This window comes from Equus przewalskii, chromosome 27 (assembly GCF_037783145.1).
Source record: "Equus przewalskii isolate Varuska chromosome 27, EquPr2, whole genome shotgun sequence".
Lineage (NCBI taxonomy): Eukaryota > Metazoa > Chordata > Mammalia > Perissodactyla > Equidae > Equus > Equus przewalskii.
This window is the reverse complement of record NC_091857.1, coordinates 26,051,634-26,068,275: the sequence shown is the minus strand read 5'-3', so window position 1 is coordinate 26,068,275 and position 16,642 is coordinate 26,051,634. Positions and strand designations below refer to the sequence as shown.

Below are 16,642 nucleotides of genomic sequence, written 5' to 3'. Positions count from 1 at the left end.
AACAAAAGAACACAAAGTATATGAGTACATGTAAAATGAGGATATATTTTATGAACTTTTTCCCACCCTAAAATAACACTTAACATAATTTATCTTATCTAGATCGTAGATTTTAGAAAAAAAATAGCAGCCAAATTCTTGCCTCCAATCCAACTCCCTCTAATTTGTGCTGCATTCTGGTACCACATATATCTTCCAATAATGCCATTTTCATCACATCATTCTCTTGACGGAAGGCATTTAACAGTTTTCCGGTCCACACTCCTGAGATCTCCTTTATAAATTGTCTCCAATGCTCTGGTAATCCTGACTCTCATTACTTCTCAACAAAGAACCTCATTACTTCCCAACAAAGAACTCAATTTTAATTATATGGTGCTTTTGCTCTTCAAAGCCCTTTCATAAACATTTGATTTTCACAACAACTCTTTAAATGGAGAATTTCCCTAAAGGAGGAAACTCAGAAACAAAATGAGGAAAGACGACGGGGGTGGCAGAGATGGAACTAAAATGCAGATCTTTTGGTTCCAAGACTACCACTCTCCGTTCCAATCAAGCCAGTCTCTTCGGGACCCTCTACTCCAAAACACCTTGGCACACCTCTATACCTCTGATCTCTAGCGGGGACATTCTATCTACCCAAATCTTACCAATCCTCCAAGATATCCACTTCAATGAGGCCTTAGGCAAACATTCTACTCTAAATAAATCTCTCAACTGAACTTTCGCAGTGTTTATTGTGTACACGATTCATCTTGTCCTCTAATCAGATACAACAGTGGGCTGCTTCTTAAATCTTTAACCTGGACATATGTCATTTCTCTATCTGGAATCTAAAGTTCTAGGAAAAAGAAATGGTTTCAGGCATTACTTTTCAACTGCCTATAGCACCTTGCATAGTGTTACATAGCAGATTACACAGTAGGTTCTCAAGAAATACCTTTTGCATTGAAATAGAAAAAGAGAATAGTACCTGAGGCATAAAGGATGATTATAAGGTGCAAAGGTAGGTACATAAGACTTAAGCAAACAAGCTCCGGTGAAAAAGACAAAGACAAAGAATGAAGAAGTCTGCAGTCGTGAAGACAGACTAGCAAATCTGGTTTGAGGACTGCAGAAGCCCAGACTCCAAAGGAAAACTGGAAAGACGAATTGCAATTGCTGCAGGCAGAGGACAGGAGGGAGTCACTTCAATGATGTGGAAAGAGTTCCAATAAATTTTTGACAACTGTAAAGGGCATCTAATGAGTCGTGAGAACAGAGTACTGCGAGTACCATCAGCTATAAAACATCAATAAATCTATTACGTCTTTCAGGCGAGCCTTCAGAGAAGAATTAGCTTCTTAGCAAATTACTCCTTGCAGGACTCCACAGAGAATTTGAATCAAAGCTCATCTTGCCGGCTCTCATATTAATCCAGTTCCCATCCCTCTCTGCCCTCCCAGTCTTCCCATGCCTGCTCGGGTCCATTAAAAAAGCAAGCGCTTGGCAAACTTTTGTCAGCAAGTCTTCAATATGGCTTTCAAGTTTTGCGTACATCTGTCCTACCCCAGGAGAACCGAACTGGTTAGATGACAGAGCTTGCTTTTCCTACCAATCACACCATACGGATGCAACAGCAAACCCAACCGCAACCTGCGGGATACCCAAGGCCGCGCGGCGCCCGCCACACCTCCCCTTCCCTTCCAACTGCTCCGCACCCACGGGGGAACCGCGGCGTCCACGGCGTCGAGAAGGGCGCCAGCACCGACAACTCATTGGCCAGCTCCTGGAACTGACAGGACAGGAAGCCAATGAGAACGCGGTACCGGGCCGAGGCCGCGTAACGTGCTTAAGGAAGAAGAGCCTTGAGCAGAGGACCAACTCGGAGCAGAGGATTCGGGCTCTCGGAGCGCAGGTAATCAGGCGAGCGGTGACCGTGAGTCAGAGTCAGTGGGACCAGAACTCACCCACAACGACAGCGCCCATAACTGCATCCCCTATTGGGCCTTTCGGCTGGGCAGTCAGCTCCGTCTTCCTCCCGGTGACGAAAAGAGAGCGACAGAGCCGAAGCCAGAGTGACCCCTAGAAAGCAACAACTTCCGGTACGCGGCATTATGGGAAGTGGCGTTGGCCCCTAGGGTCCCCGGGCGCTGACGCTAGTTAATCGGCGCCTGCGCGCGGCTGGCACCGGAAGTTCAGAGCCTACAGCGTCGGAATCTGCCTGTCAATGAGTTTTCCCTGTTTGGATGTAATATGGAGTTATTTAAACGCCACTAAAATACGGGTACCTGCTGCTGGTCAGAGGTTCGGAGTCTACCTTACTCAAACACAATACATCAGAAGGCGGCTAAGACGGGAACATTTAAATTTCACGCGGTTTCCCTAAAGTTGATTCTGTCCAGTCAACTTTTAAAGTTAAGTACGTTGTCTTGAACTAACCTTGCCGACGAAGGGTAAAATTTTCAAACCTTTATTTTTTTATTGGTGCAATATACGTAAGTGCCAAGCCCTCTGCGAAGAGAATTAAACAAACATAAACCTCGCCGCCCGGGAGTTTAGTTATACAGAAGACATAATAATCGATGGGGGAAAAAGATGCAGGTGCCAAGAGAAAAATAGAGAAGGGATATAAACAAGTAATTCACGATAAAAGAACAATTGGTCATAAAAGATATGAAGAAACGTTCATCCTTATTAGTAATCGAATAAAAGTGGGATAAGAAAGTGGCATCCTAGCCTGTCCAGTTAGCCAAAGTAACGATGGTTAAACTTGGGGGGGGAAACTGGCTCGCTGGCTCTTTACTGCTGATCTAATAATTTTTTAAGCTCTCATCACTCAGCACGCAGGCATTATTTTTCTATGCTAAAACACATTCTTGGGGCCCTTGCACCACCTGCTTCCTCTGCATGGAATACTGTTCCCCTTGATCTTCCGTCGTTGGTATCTTACTATAATTGTATTCACACCTTAAAAGTCATTTTTCACAGAGAAATTGAGCAACCTTAGGTAACAGCCACCCGATCACTCACAGCAACTTATTTTACTTCTCTGTCCAGCAGTTATCACTATCTGGTATTCTTCTTTCATATTTACCTATATATTTATCTCTGAATTTTGCTATATACTTGAAATTTTTCATAAAAATTGAAGAAAAAAGTAGATTATTTAATGACATTGAAAAAAGCTCACAAAACACCAAGTAGAGGATGCAGCTATGAAGACCTATTTACTAACCTTACTTTAGTTAAAAAAAAAAAAAAAGTTGTGGAAGTTGGCAACAATACCTGATACCAATGAACATCAGTGTTTACAAAAAATCTTGTGAGATTTCTAAAATGAATATGTTACAAAGAAAAAAGTGCATTGCGTATATCTAGATTGAGAAGGAAAACACTGCAATAAGTCTCGTGTTGGAGTCGCCTTCAAATTGTCCTTTTATTAGTCGGGATAAATTTCTGTGCGTGCACAGGGTCCTACCTAAGGTCACCACGGCCACCAACCACGCTGACCTCTCCCTAATGCCTTGCTACCCAGTGTGGTTCAGGGACCAGCAGGATCGCTACTGCGGGCGAAGATCTTAGGAATGCAGAATCGGGGTCCCCACCGCCACCTACCCAATCCCGATCTGCATTATACCAAGATTCCCGAACGATTCCTCCGCAAGTTCGAATCTGACGAGCGTCACTTTAACGGCCCATTCCTTGACCGAGGAAACTGTGCCGGCTGTCCTTCTCCCTCACAGCGGCAGCAGCCAGGAATGCCACTGGGGTAGAATAAAACCTCTGCGAGTGAGAACTTAGTGGGGCCGGGGAACTCCAGTCGTCCGATGCGTCCCACTACGAAGAGGTCGCCGCCTCTCGGGCTTCCGGGACGCGCGGCCCCGCGAGCGCGCCTGCGCACTCCCGGGAGGCGCGCGCTCAGTTCCACGGGGCCGCCCTGCCGGAGTGGTGTGTAGGCGTCAGGTTGCCTGGTCCTAGAGTCTGAGGCTCCTTCCGGATGAGAACTGAGCTGTCAGTGCTGCCTGAATCCCGGGGTGACAGCACCGAGGGGGTCCGTGGGTCCAGGTGAGTCGCTGTGCACTGCTGCCCAGCTGTACTGGGGGTCTCTCCAGCGGCAGCGGCCGGCTCCACATTCGGGCACCGCCTCCCCACGCGCTGCCCCCCGCTCATTGGTTAGAGCCTGCGTCGGCTTTCCTGGTCCCGCCCACAGCCAGGGAATTACGCGCCCCGCCCCCAACCCAGGTCGAGACAATTGTTGGGGGCGACTGCGAGTGCGCGCGGGGCTTGTGTCGTGCGCCCAGGCGCCTTTCTGAGTGTCAGAACTTGGGCAGCCCAGACAGGCTCGGCTCTTTAAAAAATAAAATCTGCAAAGAAAAAGAATAATAAACCACTCAGGTTTCGAAACGTGTGCCTCTTAATAAGTCCAACTCCTCCAGCGGCGTTCCATATCAGTCAGGATAAAATCCAAAAGTCCTGGCCGTGGCCTGTGAGTCCCATCATAAACGGCCCCACTTTCCTCTCTAACCTCGTCTCCTAAAACCCTGCCGCGGGCTCGCTCTGCTCCAGCCATCTGGTCTGGCACCCTCCTGCCCCAAGGCCTTCGAACTTGCAGTTCCTTTTGCCTGGAAAACTCTTTGCCAGAGAAGCACATGGCTTCCTTCTTCAGAGCCTTCAAGTCTCTTTCCTACAGTCACTTTAGCAGAGAGGCCGTCCGTGCGTAAAATGGACCCCTCCCCTGCCCCAACTTGCTTCTTGTCTTCAGTCTTCTTTGTAACAGTTATCCCTGCACATAGATATTTGGTTTTTGTTCTCGTGGTCTCCTCCCACTAGATTAAATCTCTTTAAAGGCAGAGATTTTTTGTTACTTTTGTTCATTGTTATAGTCGTAGTTCCAAGGACAATGCTTCACATGCAATAGGTGCTCAAGAAACAAATTCGTTGAATTTGTTGAGTGAATGACCAATAATAATAACAAGCGCTTTTATAGCACTGATTCTGTTGCTAGGCACTGTTTTAAGCACTTTCCACACATCCTCATTTAATCCTCATGGCAACCCTGTCGTTCCCATTTTGGAGATGGGGAGACTGAAGCACAGAGAAATTAAGCCACCTGTGTAAATTCACGCTGTTCCTAAGTGACAGCTTGACAGTCTGGTAACAGAGTACATGCGTTAACCACTACAATAAAAAAGCAAAGTAAATTCATTTCGTCTAATAACCATCTAACGAGTTGTTTCCTAGATTCAATTCCAAATCAGACTAGGAAAGATATTTATGGAATTCCAATAAGTCCAGGAATTTTAAATATTCATGAAGATGTTTTTAATAACAGAGCAAATGCTTACGTTAGAATGTCAAGTGAAAAGAGCGGGATATAAAATTATATGAAGTAAAGAAAACGCTGTGTCTAAAGGAGGGAAGAATGTTTGCAGCTCTAACAGAAATTTGAAAAGGACTCAGACTGAAGATGGTAGGTAGCCTTGGTAATATTTACTTAAGTTGTGGCAGCTGGAGGACAAAGCAGGGATTCCTGTTCTGTGGAGAGGAGAGCTAATATCATTAGATCTGGAAAAGAATGTTCTGGGGTCAGATAAGTTTGGGAGAGTTAGATACTAAACCCTCCTCTTAGAAATTCACAGTGCCTATTGACAATAAAGACTTAGAAGTCACACAACAAGCGTGCCTGTAGAGTTTATTATTGTTGAAATGGGGTTACTTTTGTCTAGGATAAATACTAAACCAGTCAGGACAATAGGATGACCCACAGTCACCCTAAAGAAACCTGTTGAACTTTGTGTTATTCAGCATTTCAAAAATTTATTTAACTACAAAATTCTTTGTGTATTTTTTTTTCCAGCATGGCATTGACAGTCTGGTGTCAGTGTTTTAAAGACATCTGTTGAAAATGCACTGAAATTAGGAATGATGTATTGGTATTGATTTGTACACTGATCTGTGGAGACAGTCCAACATGTGCAGGAGTGCTTCATATTTTCCTGATTCATGTCCAGTTAATCCTAATGAATTCCATACCCCACCACATTTAATCATTCCCATAATCCTTGATGTGTTTTTGAGCAGACCCATTGCAGTTATGGATCTGTCACTTCTGAGTAATTTGCATTTCTTTTTAGGTGGAGGAACTTTTATTGCTCTTTAGAAGTACCATATAATGAATGAGCTAAATTGTTGACCAAACACCATTTTCAGATATTAAGGAAATGATCCAACTGTGTTGGATGAAAAAAAGATGACTTGAATAAAGGGAGAGGTATGTGTCTGGATGGAATGGGTCATACAAGGAAGCCTTTTTGGAGTGGATCCACTCTCAATGTGCTGGCATTTCGTCCTACTGAGTCTGTGAAACTAACAGGCAGATTGTGAACTGGGATCAATTCGCTCCACTGAGTGACTGTGAGGGTCATCAGCAAGGTTGCCTTCCTTCTGTGGGAACCTAACACGCCCCACTCCTTCCTCTCAGACTGTAACACTGTTGTCCAATCACAGGTTATGTGAGCTTTTTCCCCCGAAAGATAGTTGATGCTCTCTTGCTGGTCTTGGCAGACTTTATTAGACACTGCACACGATCAGCTTGACAATGTGGAGCATGAGTTCATGGAGAGCCGTTAGAGGCAGAGTCCAGGTAAGAGGTGTCAAGGTTCTGGAAGGAAATAGGCACACGCTCAACTTTGAAACTTTGAAGAGACTGTTTCATAAAGGGGCTGTTTACAGAGGTGTGGCCCGATTTAAAGGACCCATGACTACCCCTAGGCCTGAAAGGCCTGCTGGAGCTGAGGAAGAAGGGCTGCCTGCAGAAGTTGTGGTCTTAGGGCGTCACAGCCATTGTCAGAATCCCACCAAAGCAGGGAAGGAGTAGAGAAGAAATACCTTGGCCTCTTTCTGTTCCCATCCTCCCACTTCCTCACAGAGCGTTGGCTGAACCCAACTACAAGAAAGGCAGAAGAGTTGGGTGCTGTAGGCTGTGGAGGTTGGCTGTCCAGAGTCCAGGACAGGGAATAGAAGGGCCAAGAATGGGTTTAGGGGACAAACAGAAGTAACCAGCACAAGAGAAAATAGTCCAAGTGATCAGCCCCTGAAATAGGCCTTGGTAGTTGGGGCTGTGAAGAAGGGACAGGTTCAGGTCTAGGCTATTTTTCTTGTGTTTTCCTGCCTCACAGACCTTTCTTCTCTCTCCCCACTGCCTCCTCCTCCATTTGGCTAAGTCTTACCCTACCTTCAAGGCTGAACTCAGGTCCTTCTATCTCCCTCAAATCTTTCCTGATGGCCCATTTCTTTGATCATGCTCTCATCTTAATCCCTGTGATAATACCTGTACTGACATTTAACACTTAGCCTTTTTATCTGCATTGTTCTCTATCTCATCAGATAGACGTCTTGATCCTCAAACTAAATAGAAAGCTTCAGGAAGGAATGAAGGATGAAGCTCTACTTATAGCAGCTGCTCAATAACCCCTTATGAAAGATGAGAGAGAATTCCATGAAGATTCTACTAACCTAAGTATTGGTATTTGATCTCACAGAGTAAATTCTTTTTGAGAAGGTAAGCCATGTTTTCCTTTGCAGCAATGGGATTGAGGTCTTTTTTGTCTTCTCAGAAGTGTAACCCTTCTTTTTCTTTGCTGAATTTAGAAGTACTATATGGTAATCATGAAACTTAAAACCATACAGAAGCATGTGAATTAAAAAGTGAAAGTCCTTCTCTCAACCCACATTTAGCCAACTGTTAAGAGTTTGGTGAATTCTCTTTCTGACTTTTTTCATGTGTGCGTGATAGTATAAAAATGAATTATAGCATCATCGTTATTTATATTGTTCTACAGTCATTGCTTTTAGGTAACCATATATCATGAACATCAATGTTAATATCCATTTTTAAACTATCTCATAGTATTCTACTGTTTGGCTGTATATTTATTTAACTACTCTTTATTGCTGAACGTTTAAGTCATTTCTCCTTTTTCCCTTATAAACAATAAGCAATGAACATCCTTCCACGCAAAATTGTATACACTGTCTGACTTTTTCCTTAGGTCAATTTCATAGAATTGGAATTTTTAGATCAGTTTTCCTTACAGCAACTTTTTGCTCTATGGTAATTATCAGACATTAGCTATCTTTTTTTTTATGCTAACTTGATAAATTAAAAATGTTGTGTTGGGGGCACTTCTCCTTCTGGGACGAAAGAGTAGAAGTGTTTTACCTATTCTTCCTTCAAAGTATGACTAAGAATTCTGGACATTATATATAAAACAAACACAAAAAGACTCTGAAAGGTGGAGAGAAGTCAGACTAGTTAAGGACCTTGAGACTCAAGGAAGGACATGGTGAGCCCTTCCCTGGATATTCCTTTTTGCCTCAAATATCCCAAACTTGAGAGCGAAGAAGCAGCAACCCAGAAACACCAAGGGTACAGACTAAAAAGTTTTTTTAAGCCCCCCAAAAAGGCCACTCTCTTTAATCAAGTACCAAGAAAGGTGCAGCCCAGCAAGACAGAAAACATTTAGATAATAAATGCTCTATGTCAGGCGAATACCACAGTAAACACTGTGGCCTCTGCCCCATCCACACCAGCAAAGGGAACATAGATTTCACCTTCACTGAGCTGTAATAAGTACCTTAATGCTCACCCTTTGTTAGAGAGATGTCAAAAAAAAGTCTGATTACGGACCTAGGGCTTTCCTCACCCCCCAAGCAATAACAAGGACCCCACCACAGTGTCAGTGTCAGTGTCAGACAAAGGTAAGGTCCATGTGAGACCACACGGAGAGCCTGTCCTCCCACCCTGCTGCAGCAATAACAAGGGGCTCCTCCTTCATCCTGCTGGGGTGATCTCAGAGAAGCCTAGTGGAAAGTCAGAACTTTCACCACTACCTAGCATTAACAAAGCCACCCCTCACTGTGGTGTTGTGAAGGCCACATAGAGACCACTAATGAGGCACTCTTACTCCTCTGGGAGATATCCGTAGTGACCTACAGTGGAGCTAGAACCCCCTGCTCACCCAGCAGTAATGAAGGGCTCCCTCCCCTCATCCACTCATCTCAGATGTCAGCAGAAGCTGGGTAGGGAACCTGGACTTCTACCTCACCTGGCAGTAATGAGGCAGCACCCCCCACTTTCCCTCCTGGAGCCTTATCAGAAAAAGCATACAAAAATGGAAGATTTAAATAATATCCAGAGTCTTGTAACATAATACCCAGAATGTCCAGGTTTCAATCCAAAATCACTGATTATACCAAGAACAAGGAAGATATCAAACTAAATGAGAAAAAACAATCAACAGATGCCAATGCCAGGATGACAGAGATGGTAGGCTTATCTGACAAAGATTTTAAAACACATATCATAAAAATTTTCAGTGTTCAATTACAAACACATTGGAAGCAAATATTTTTCATAGAACCTCAATAAAGAAATAGAAGATATAAAGAAGAACCAAATGGAAATGTTAGAACTGAAAAATACAATAACCGAAATTAAAAACACCTTAGATGGACTCAGTAACAGAAGGAAAGTGACAGATGAAAGAATCAGTAAACTTGAAGATACAACAGAAATTACCCAATCTGAACAACTGAGAGAAAATAGACACAAAATAAATAAACAAACAGTTTTAGGGACATGTGGTACTATAATAAAAGATCTAACATTCATGTTATCCCAGAAGGAGAGGAGAAAGAGGGCTGAGCTGGAAAAGTACTTGAAGAAATAATGGCTGAAATTTCCCAAATTTGTCAAAAGGCATAAACAGACTCAAGAAGGCATTAATGTCAAGGATGATGAACTCCAAGAAATTCACGTCAAGACACATCATAGTCACACTTTTGAAAACTAAGGCTGAAGAAAAAATCTTGAAAGCAGCAAGAAAGAAATGAACCTGAGCTATAAAGAAAAACAATTCAAATAAGAGTATTTCTCATCAGACACTATGGAGGCCAAAAGGAAGAGGCATATTTTTCAAGTGCTTAAAGTAAAGAACTATCAACCCAGAGTACCACATCCAGTGAAAACATTCTTCAGGAATGAAGGGGAAATCAAGACATTCTAAGATGAAGGCATACATACCCTAAAAGAATGGCTAAAGAAAGTTCTCTAGACAGAAAAGAAACAGTAAAGGAATTATTATGGAAGAAATATCATGACTGAGCAAAAAATATGGGTAAATTAAACAAACTTTCCTTCTCTTGAGTTTTCTAAATTATATTTGATTGTTGAAGCAAAAATTATAATACTGTTGTGTTTCTAAATGTATGTAGAAGAAAACTTTAAGATCATTATAGGGGCTGGCCCCATGGCCGAGTGGTTAAGTTCGCACGCTCCACTGCAGGAGGCCCAGTGTTTCGTTGGTTTGAATCCTGGGCGTGGACATGGCACTGCTCATCAAACCACACTGAGGCAGCATCCCACATGCCACAACTAGAAGGACCCACCATGAAGAATATACAACTATGTACCGGAGGGCTTTGGGGAGAAAAAGGAAAAAAATAAAATCTTTAAAAAAATAAAAAAATAAAATAAAATAAAAAGATCATTATATTGTAAATGGGGGAAGGTAAAGTGACGTATGGTTTCTATACTTCACTGGTAAAATATGACACCAGTAGATTGTGATAAGCCATATATATAATATTTGGAGTAACCACTTAAAAAGCTATGAAAAGAAATTCATGCAGAAACATTACAGATTAATCAAAATTGAATTCCAAAATAGTTTCAACCCACAAAAAGGTAGGGAAAAGAAAACAAAGAAGTGAAAAACATAGAAAAGAAACAAAATAAAATGATTGACTTAAGCCCTAACATATCAATAATTGCAATAAATATAAATGTTTAAATAATATAGTTAAAAGACAGAGATTCACACACACACACACACACACACACACACACACACACACACACACACACAGAATTATCTGGTCAAAAATGTCAATAGTGCTGAGATTAAGAAACACTGAACTACAGTCTAGTTAAACTCTAGACTCTAGACTTTCAACAAATTCATGTTTTCTACTGCATACCACACCACTGCTTTCCAAGGTACCTTGTGCTGACAGCTACGAGAATTTCTGAAGTTCTGCAGCTCCCCTACTGGCATGACCAAGCAGTTAGTAGAGGTAAGAAAGCTGAAATCTAAGTTAGTTAAAACCCATTCAACCCTTTCCATCTTCCAGAATTTTGTTGCGATCTTTTATCTGTTATTTTCTCTCCCTTTGTCTTTGAGAATTTATTTCTTTACTCGCATTTTAGTGGAGGTCACAAGGAGAAAGAGAAATAAATACATGTGCCCAGCCTCCATGTTTTATCACAATTCCCCACACTTTTTCTTGCAAATGAAGTTAAAATCAATTTATTAAATTCTAAAAATAAAAATCATATTTTGATTAGCATCTCAGTAACCTTTGTAATTTTGGAGTGGTGAAACTTTTCTAACAAAGATTCAAAGTCCAGAAGCTATAAAAGAAAAGATTGATGAGCTTGCCTACCTAAAAATAAACACTCATGAATGGCACACACAGACACGGAACACTGTATAAAGATTGTATTAAAAATTTTTTTAAAAAAAGAGGGGACTATGTAAAAATTTTAAACTTCTGTGGGGCAACTTTCTGGAAGGCAATTTGGCAATATCTACCAAAATTTAAAATGTACCTCTTGATCCAACAAGCCATGTCTACAAACTTATCTTTGAACCAAAGCATTTACAGTTCACCAAACTGTATATATAAAAAGAGCTTCCATTATAGAAATGTTCATAATAGCAAAAATGTGGAAATAACCCAAGTGCCCATCCATAGGTAAAGAATGCAATAAATCATGACATATCTACGTGTTAGTATGATGGTCAACCTCTAGAAAGAATGAGATCACTCTGTGCTGACAGAGAATAGATCTTCGAAATATATTTGGAGGGGAAACGATATAGGAGTAGGGGAAAGAAGATACATATATATGATCCATTATGGATACATTTTAATTAAATATCTCACTCTCTACATATGTACGCATTGTACGAGCATATATTTTCCATATATATATGTATAATGCTTAAAATGTTTTCTGATTTTATATTATTTACACATTATACCAGCACATATTTCCATATATGTATATAGATATATATACTGCTTAAATTGTTTTCTGTTTCTGAAACACCAAAACTCTCTTTGCCTTGGATCTAGCACTTAGGCAGGTAGGGGAAGGGACCATCAGTAGGAAACAATATCTTCATTTTTTAACCTTCCTCTACCATTTGACTTTTATAACCTTGTACTGTCTCTTTTTAATCTTACCATGGGTTACTTGAGCTGTGAAATAATTAGCTTTTATTTTCTCTTTGTCACATTCTTCTGCTTTTTAAAAACTAATAAACATTAATATTAGGAGAAAATCATTCACCATCCACATAGCTAACTTTCTTCCTTATTCTGTTCATTCTAGGTTTCCAAGGTAACCAGTCGTAGCTTCTCTCCTAGCTATATCATTGATATGACTTTTGATTACCTAATTAGTTTACTTCAATGAAATTGTTTGTTGTGGTAGCTCAAGATGCCAGATCAACTGTCTAGACCCAGAGGAATTTGGTGCCTGGTCATTATTAGAGTTTATGGCTCTCACTGGATTGTGCCATATTTTGGGTCCTTAGCATATTACATCTGAAAGTAAAATAATGAGGAGATATTCTGATTGAATTTCATGTTTTATGAAGCTAGCAAATACATTTTCAATAACTACCCATATTGATCTATTGAGTGCTCTCAAGACTGTACTTGTAAATTGTTTCTCTTCTCCTTACCTCCTTAGAAACTTACATATCCGGAAATGATTGAGATTGAGCAGGCAGAGGCCCAGCTCTCTGAGTTAGACCTGCTGGCCAGTATGTTCCCCGGTGAGAATGAGCTTGTCGTGAATGACCAGCTGGCTTTAGCAGAACTGAAAGACTGTATTGAAAAGAGGACAATGGAGGGACGATCTTCAAAAGTTTACTTCACTATCAATATGAACCTGGAAGTATCTGAGGAAGCAATGGTAATTCAGTTTTGCTTTTGGAAGAATTAAAATATGTCAAGACTTAAAACAGCACTTAGGGCTTTGTTCTTTTTTTTTCAGGTGACGTTTTCTCTGGCCTGTATTCTTCCCTTTAAATACCCTGCAGTTGTGCCTGAAATTACTGTCCGGTATGTCACAGAAACTGCCAACTTTAGAGGTCAAAACTAATGTGAGAGTAAAAGCAATTCTCAAGTTTGTTTTCTGTTCTAAGAAAACTGATTTGGCTTTTTTATCCCACATCTTTTCCATCAGATCAGTATCATTAAGTAGATCCCAGCAGACTCAGCTGAACTCAGATCTGACCGCTTACTTGCAACAGAATTTTCTCGGAGATGTCTGTATATTGAATGCCACAGACTGGGTTAAAGAGCACGCCTCTGGCTACATCAGCAGAGACACCACAGCTTCCCCGGCTCCAGAAAGTACAGTTCAGCCAGTTGATCTCACTCTCACGAGACTCTGGATCTATAGCCATCACATCTACAACAAATGCAAAAGAAAGAATATTCTAGAGTGGGCAAGGGAGCTTGCCCTATCTGGGTTTAGCATGCCCGGGAAACCTGGTGTTGTTTGTGTGGAAGGCCCACAAAGTGCCTGTGAAGAATTCTGGTCAAGGTTTGCTTTCACAAATTTTGTATGCTGTGTCAATAATTTTAGTACTAAACAAGATACTAGAGATGTAGAAATTAGTACGTCCCTGGGGTGTATCTTATGGGGATTCAGTCTCAAGTCAGTGGATAAAACAGAACTCATGTATGTCAGTATCACTCCCCTCACCTGACACAGTGCTCATACGAGATATTCTGTAAATAGATGTTAAATCCAGCTCCTGCTCAGGATGCTGTCTACCGTCCCCTCCATTTCCATGGATCTTATTCTTCTTTCATCTTAGTGATGCTGTAAGCTGTGTGAAACAAGGGGATTTCTCATCTTTCCATTTCTCTACTGATATCCTAAATGAGTTTCTGAAAAGTCCCTTCAGGAGTTTGAGGTTCAGCAATTTCCACATTTCTAAAATGCTAATACGAGGATGTAATAATGGCAATAAATGAGATTGGGGATGGAATTAAGACCAGAATCATGTCTGATTAAAATCAATCCTTGTGAGATAACAGTAGATTTCTTTGCTTCTAGGAAATGGCATTGGTAAATCCATTTTATAACTTCTATTTTCAGTACTCTAGGATACACAACACATTTTTCAAAATTTCTATTTGAAAATTTCTTTTCAGACTCAGAAAATTAAACTGGAAGAGAATTTTAATTCGCCACCGAGAAGATATTCCTTTTGATGGTTCAAATGAGGAACTGGAAAGACAAAGGAAATTTTCAATTTTTGAAGAAAAAGTGTTCAGTGTTAGTGGAGCCAGAGGAAACCACATGGACTTTGGTCAGCTTTATCAGTTTTTAAATGCCAAAGGATGCGGGGATGTTTTCCAGATGTTCTTTGGTGTGGAAGGACAATGACTGAGCAGAGGAGTAGTTGTTGAAAATATTTGTCACTGTTGGCCTTTGGTTTTTTTCCCCACTCTTGAAAGATTAAGTAATTGCACGTTAGTCTCATTCTAGAATGTAGGGGGGAAAACGAGAAAGTAGTATAGCTGAAATGCATCTACTAAATATGTCGTGATTGAAAGCAGAAGTGAGTCTTTTTTTTTTTTTAAAGATTGGCACCTGGGCTAACAACTGTTGCCAATCTTTTTTTTTTTTTTCTGCTTTATTTCCCCAAACCCCCCCTGTACACAGTTGTATATCTTAGTTGCAGGTCCTTCTAGTTGTGGGATGTGGGACGCCGCCTCAACGTGGCCTGATGAGCGGTGCCATGTCTGCGCCCAGGATCCGAACCCTGGGCCGCCACAGCGGAGCACACGAACTTAACCACTCGGCCACGGAGCCGGCCCCCAGAACTGAGTCTTAAATTATAATCTTAAAATTGTTGATAGAAATTTGTTGACATATAAACTACCCATTTTTAAAGAGAAAATTATATTTGAGGAAGATAATGTTGGTTGTCCAACTTGCAACCCCTTGCAACTCCACTAAAGAATCTGGAAAAGCTAAATACCTACTCTCCTAACTTCTCTCGTAGCTAGGGGTAGCCTCGGGACACAGCTCTAGCTAGGGGACTTCAGGAACACTTTTGCTTTCCGAATTTAAATGATAGCTGCAACTGTGGCCCCTCTTCTCTCTCTTTCTGCCACAAACACCATAGTGATGGCTGGAGCCGCAGTATCCTTTCAACCATGAGGGAGGAAAGGACCAAGAGAACCACAGAGGGGTCAGTCCCCAAATTGTTGCACTGTTGATAGACATCAGCCACTACCTGTCTCTAGACTGCTAATTATTAACTAATATTAGTTTTATTGAGATTTCTGTGCCTGTTACTAGCAGTTGAAAGCTTGTTTGCCAAATAGATTTTTTTCAAAGCTTTAGTTTTGCATCTGCACTACCTATTTGATACAAAAATAGGTGAAGTTTTTCCTAAACAGAGTTTGCAGTTAATCTCTATTTTTGTGTTCTTACACTCTGCCCCTGTTCCTGGGCTCACCTCACAGAAGGCTGAGGCATGAGCAGTTCTCAAACTTTGTGACAGGCCTTAACAATTCATCATATTGGTAATTTAGAGAATTCATTTATGGCAAATTGGATTTTACAAATTTTTCATCCTGGAAATAGCTTTCTGTACATTGATTTTCAGCAAATTGACCTAGAGTCAAATAAAGACAGTACTTGGTTTTTGAGCCCCTCCATAAATCAGTTCCAGAAGTGCTTATTAAATATTTACTAATTCCTAGCACTCAGGTTGGTACCATGGGTTGGGTATTCCTTGAAGAGTCAGACTTGGTTAGAGCTATGGGGTTGCAGGAATGCACAAAGCCTTGTTTATCTTAGGAAAAAGTTGGAGGCAACACGTGTACCCATCACTCAGTGAATCCGTAAGTACAGTATGGTGCATATTATGCAGTACTGTGCTGAAGTCAGAAGGAATAAAGTAGAACTAACAAGGCAATGTGGATAGATCTTAACTATACAGGTGGTTAAACACAAATAAGAATCAGATGGCATTTATAGCACGGCGCCTATGTTGGATGTAAGCCTTACGTACCTCAGATTCCCTCCCTGCTGCCCCCCCCCCCCGGATGGCCCAGTCAGTTGCCCTGGAAATGCCAGTCCTTCCTGAGCTGCCACCACACAGCCAGGTGGCCCAGCTATTCATCTAGAGCTTCTCACTCCTCCAGGCACTTTCAGATTTGGATGAAATACCCTACAGAGCAAGGGATCTGCCATCCGTAGAGGCCATGAAAGAGGCCACATGATGTACTTTTAGCTGGATTAAACTGCCAAAACTTTTCAGTCTTTGTACATTATTTTAATTAAAAAAAACCCAGGTCGCTGTGTACAAATATACAGATTTCAAGTATAACATAAAAACATAGAAGGCAATAAAGTAGCTTTATAAGTTTTCTTCCCTGAGACACACCTGTCAAATTTAAACATTGGATTATTAAGACAGAGTGAGGGGCTGGCCCCGTGGCCGAGTGGTTAGGTTCGCGCGCTCTGCTGCAGGCGGCCCAGTGTTTCGTTGGTTCG

The 16,642-nt window shown here is 41.3% G+C and overlaps 2 protein-coding genes across 10 annotated transcripts in view; one reads left to right on the top strand and one right to left on the bottom strand.

Moving 5' to 3' along the window:
• USP16 (ubiquitin specific peptidase 16) overlaps positions 1-4,139 on the bottom strand; it is a 28,016-nt gene extending 23,877 nt beyond the window's left edge. The window contains exons 1-2 of one of the 8 annotated variants that reach the window (XM_008527058.2): positions 1,950-2,090; positions 974-1,161 (exon numbers count right to left, since the gene is read on the bottom strand). The gene's annotated coding sequence lies outside the window, so the exon portion shown is untranslated. Of the gene's footprint in view, positions 1-973; positions 1,162-1,594; positions 1,757-1,949; positions 2,128-3,597 lie in introns of those variants that run through there. The other 7 variants (XM_070597253.1, XM_070597254.1, XM_008527059.2 and 4 more) reach the window with 7 other exon arrangements.
• Positions 1,795-16,405, top strand: RWDD2B (RWD domain containing 2B). Of its 2 annotated transcripts, none has more exons than XM_070597256.1 (6): positions 1,795-1,897; positions 7,369-7,543; positions 12,806-13,030; positions 13,112-13,179; positions 13,304-13,666; positions 14,284-16,405. In XM_070597256.1, exons 3-6 carry the CDS (start codon positions 12,824-12,826, stop codon positions 14,516-14,518), a joined length of 873 nt encoding a protein of 290 aa, XP_070453357.1. In that variant the 5' UTR covers positions 1,795-1,897; positions 7,369-7,543; positions 12,806-12,823; the 3' UTR covers positions 14,519-16,405. The 2 variants fall into 2 exon arrangements, with proteins under 2 accessions (XP_070453357.1, XP_008525276.2); XM_008527054.2 differs by lacking the exon at positions 1,795-1,897 and adding an exon at positions 6,117-6,253.
• Positions 16,406-16,642: the final 237 nt, after the last annotated feature.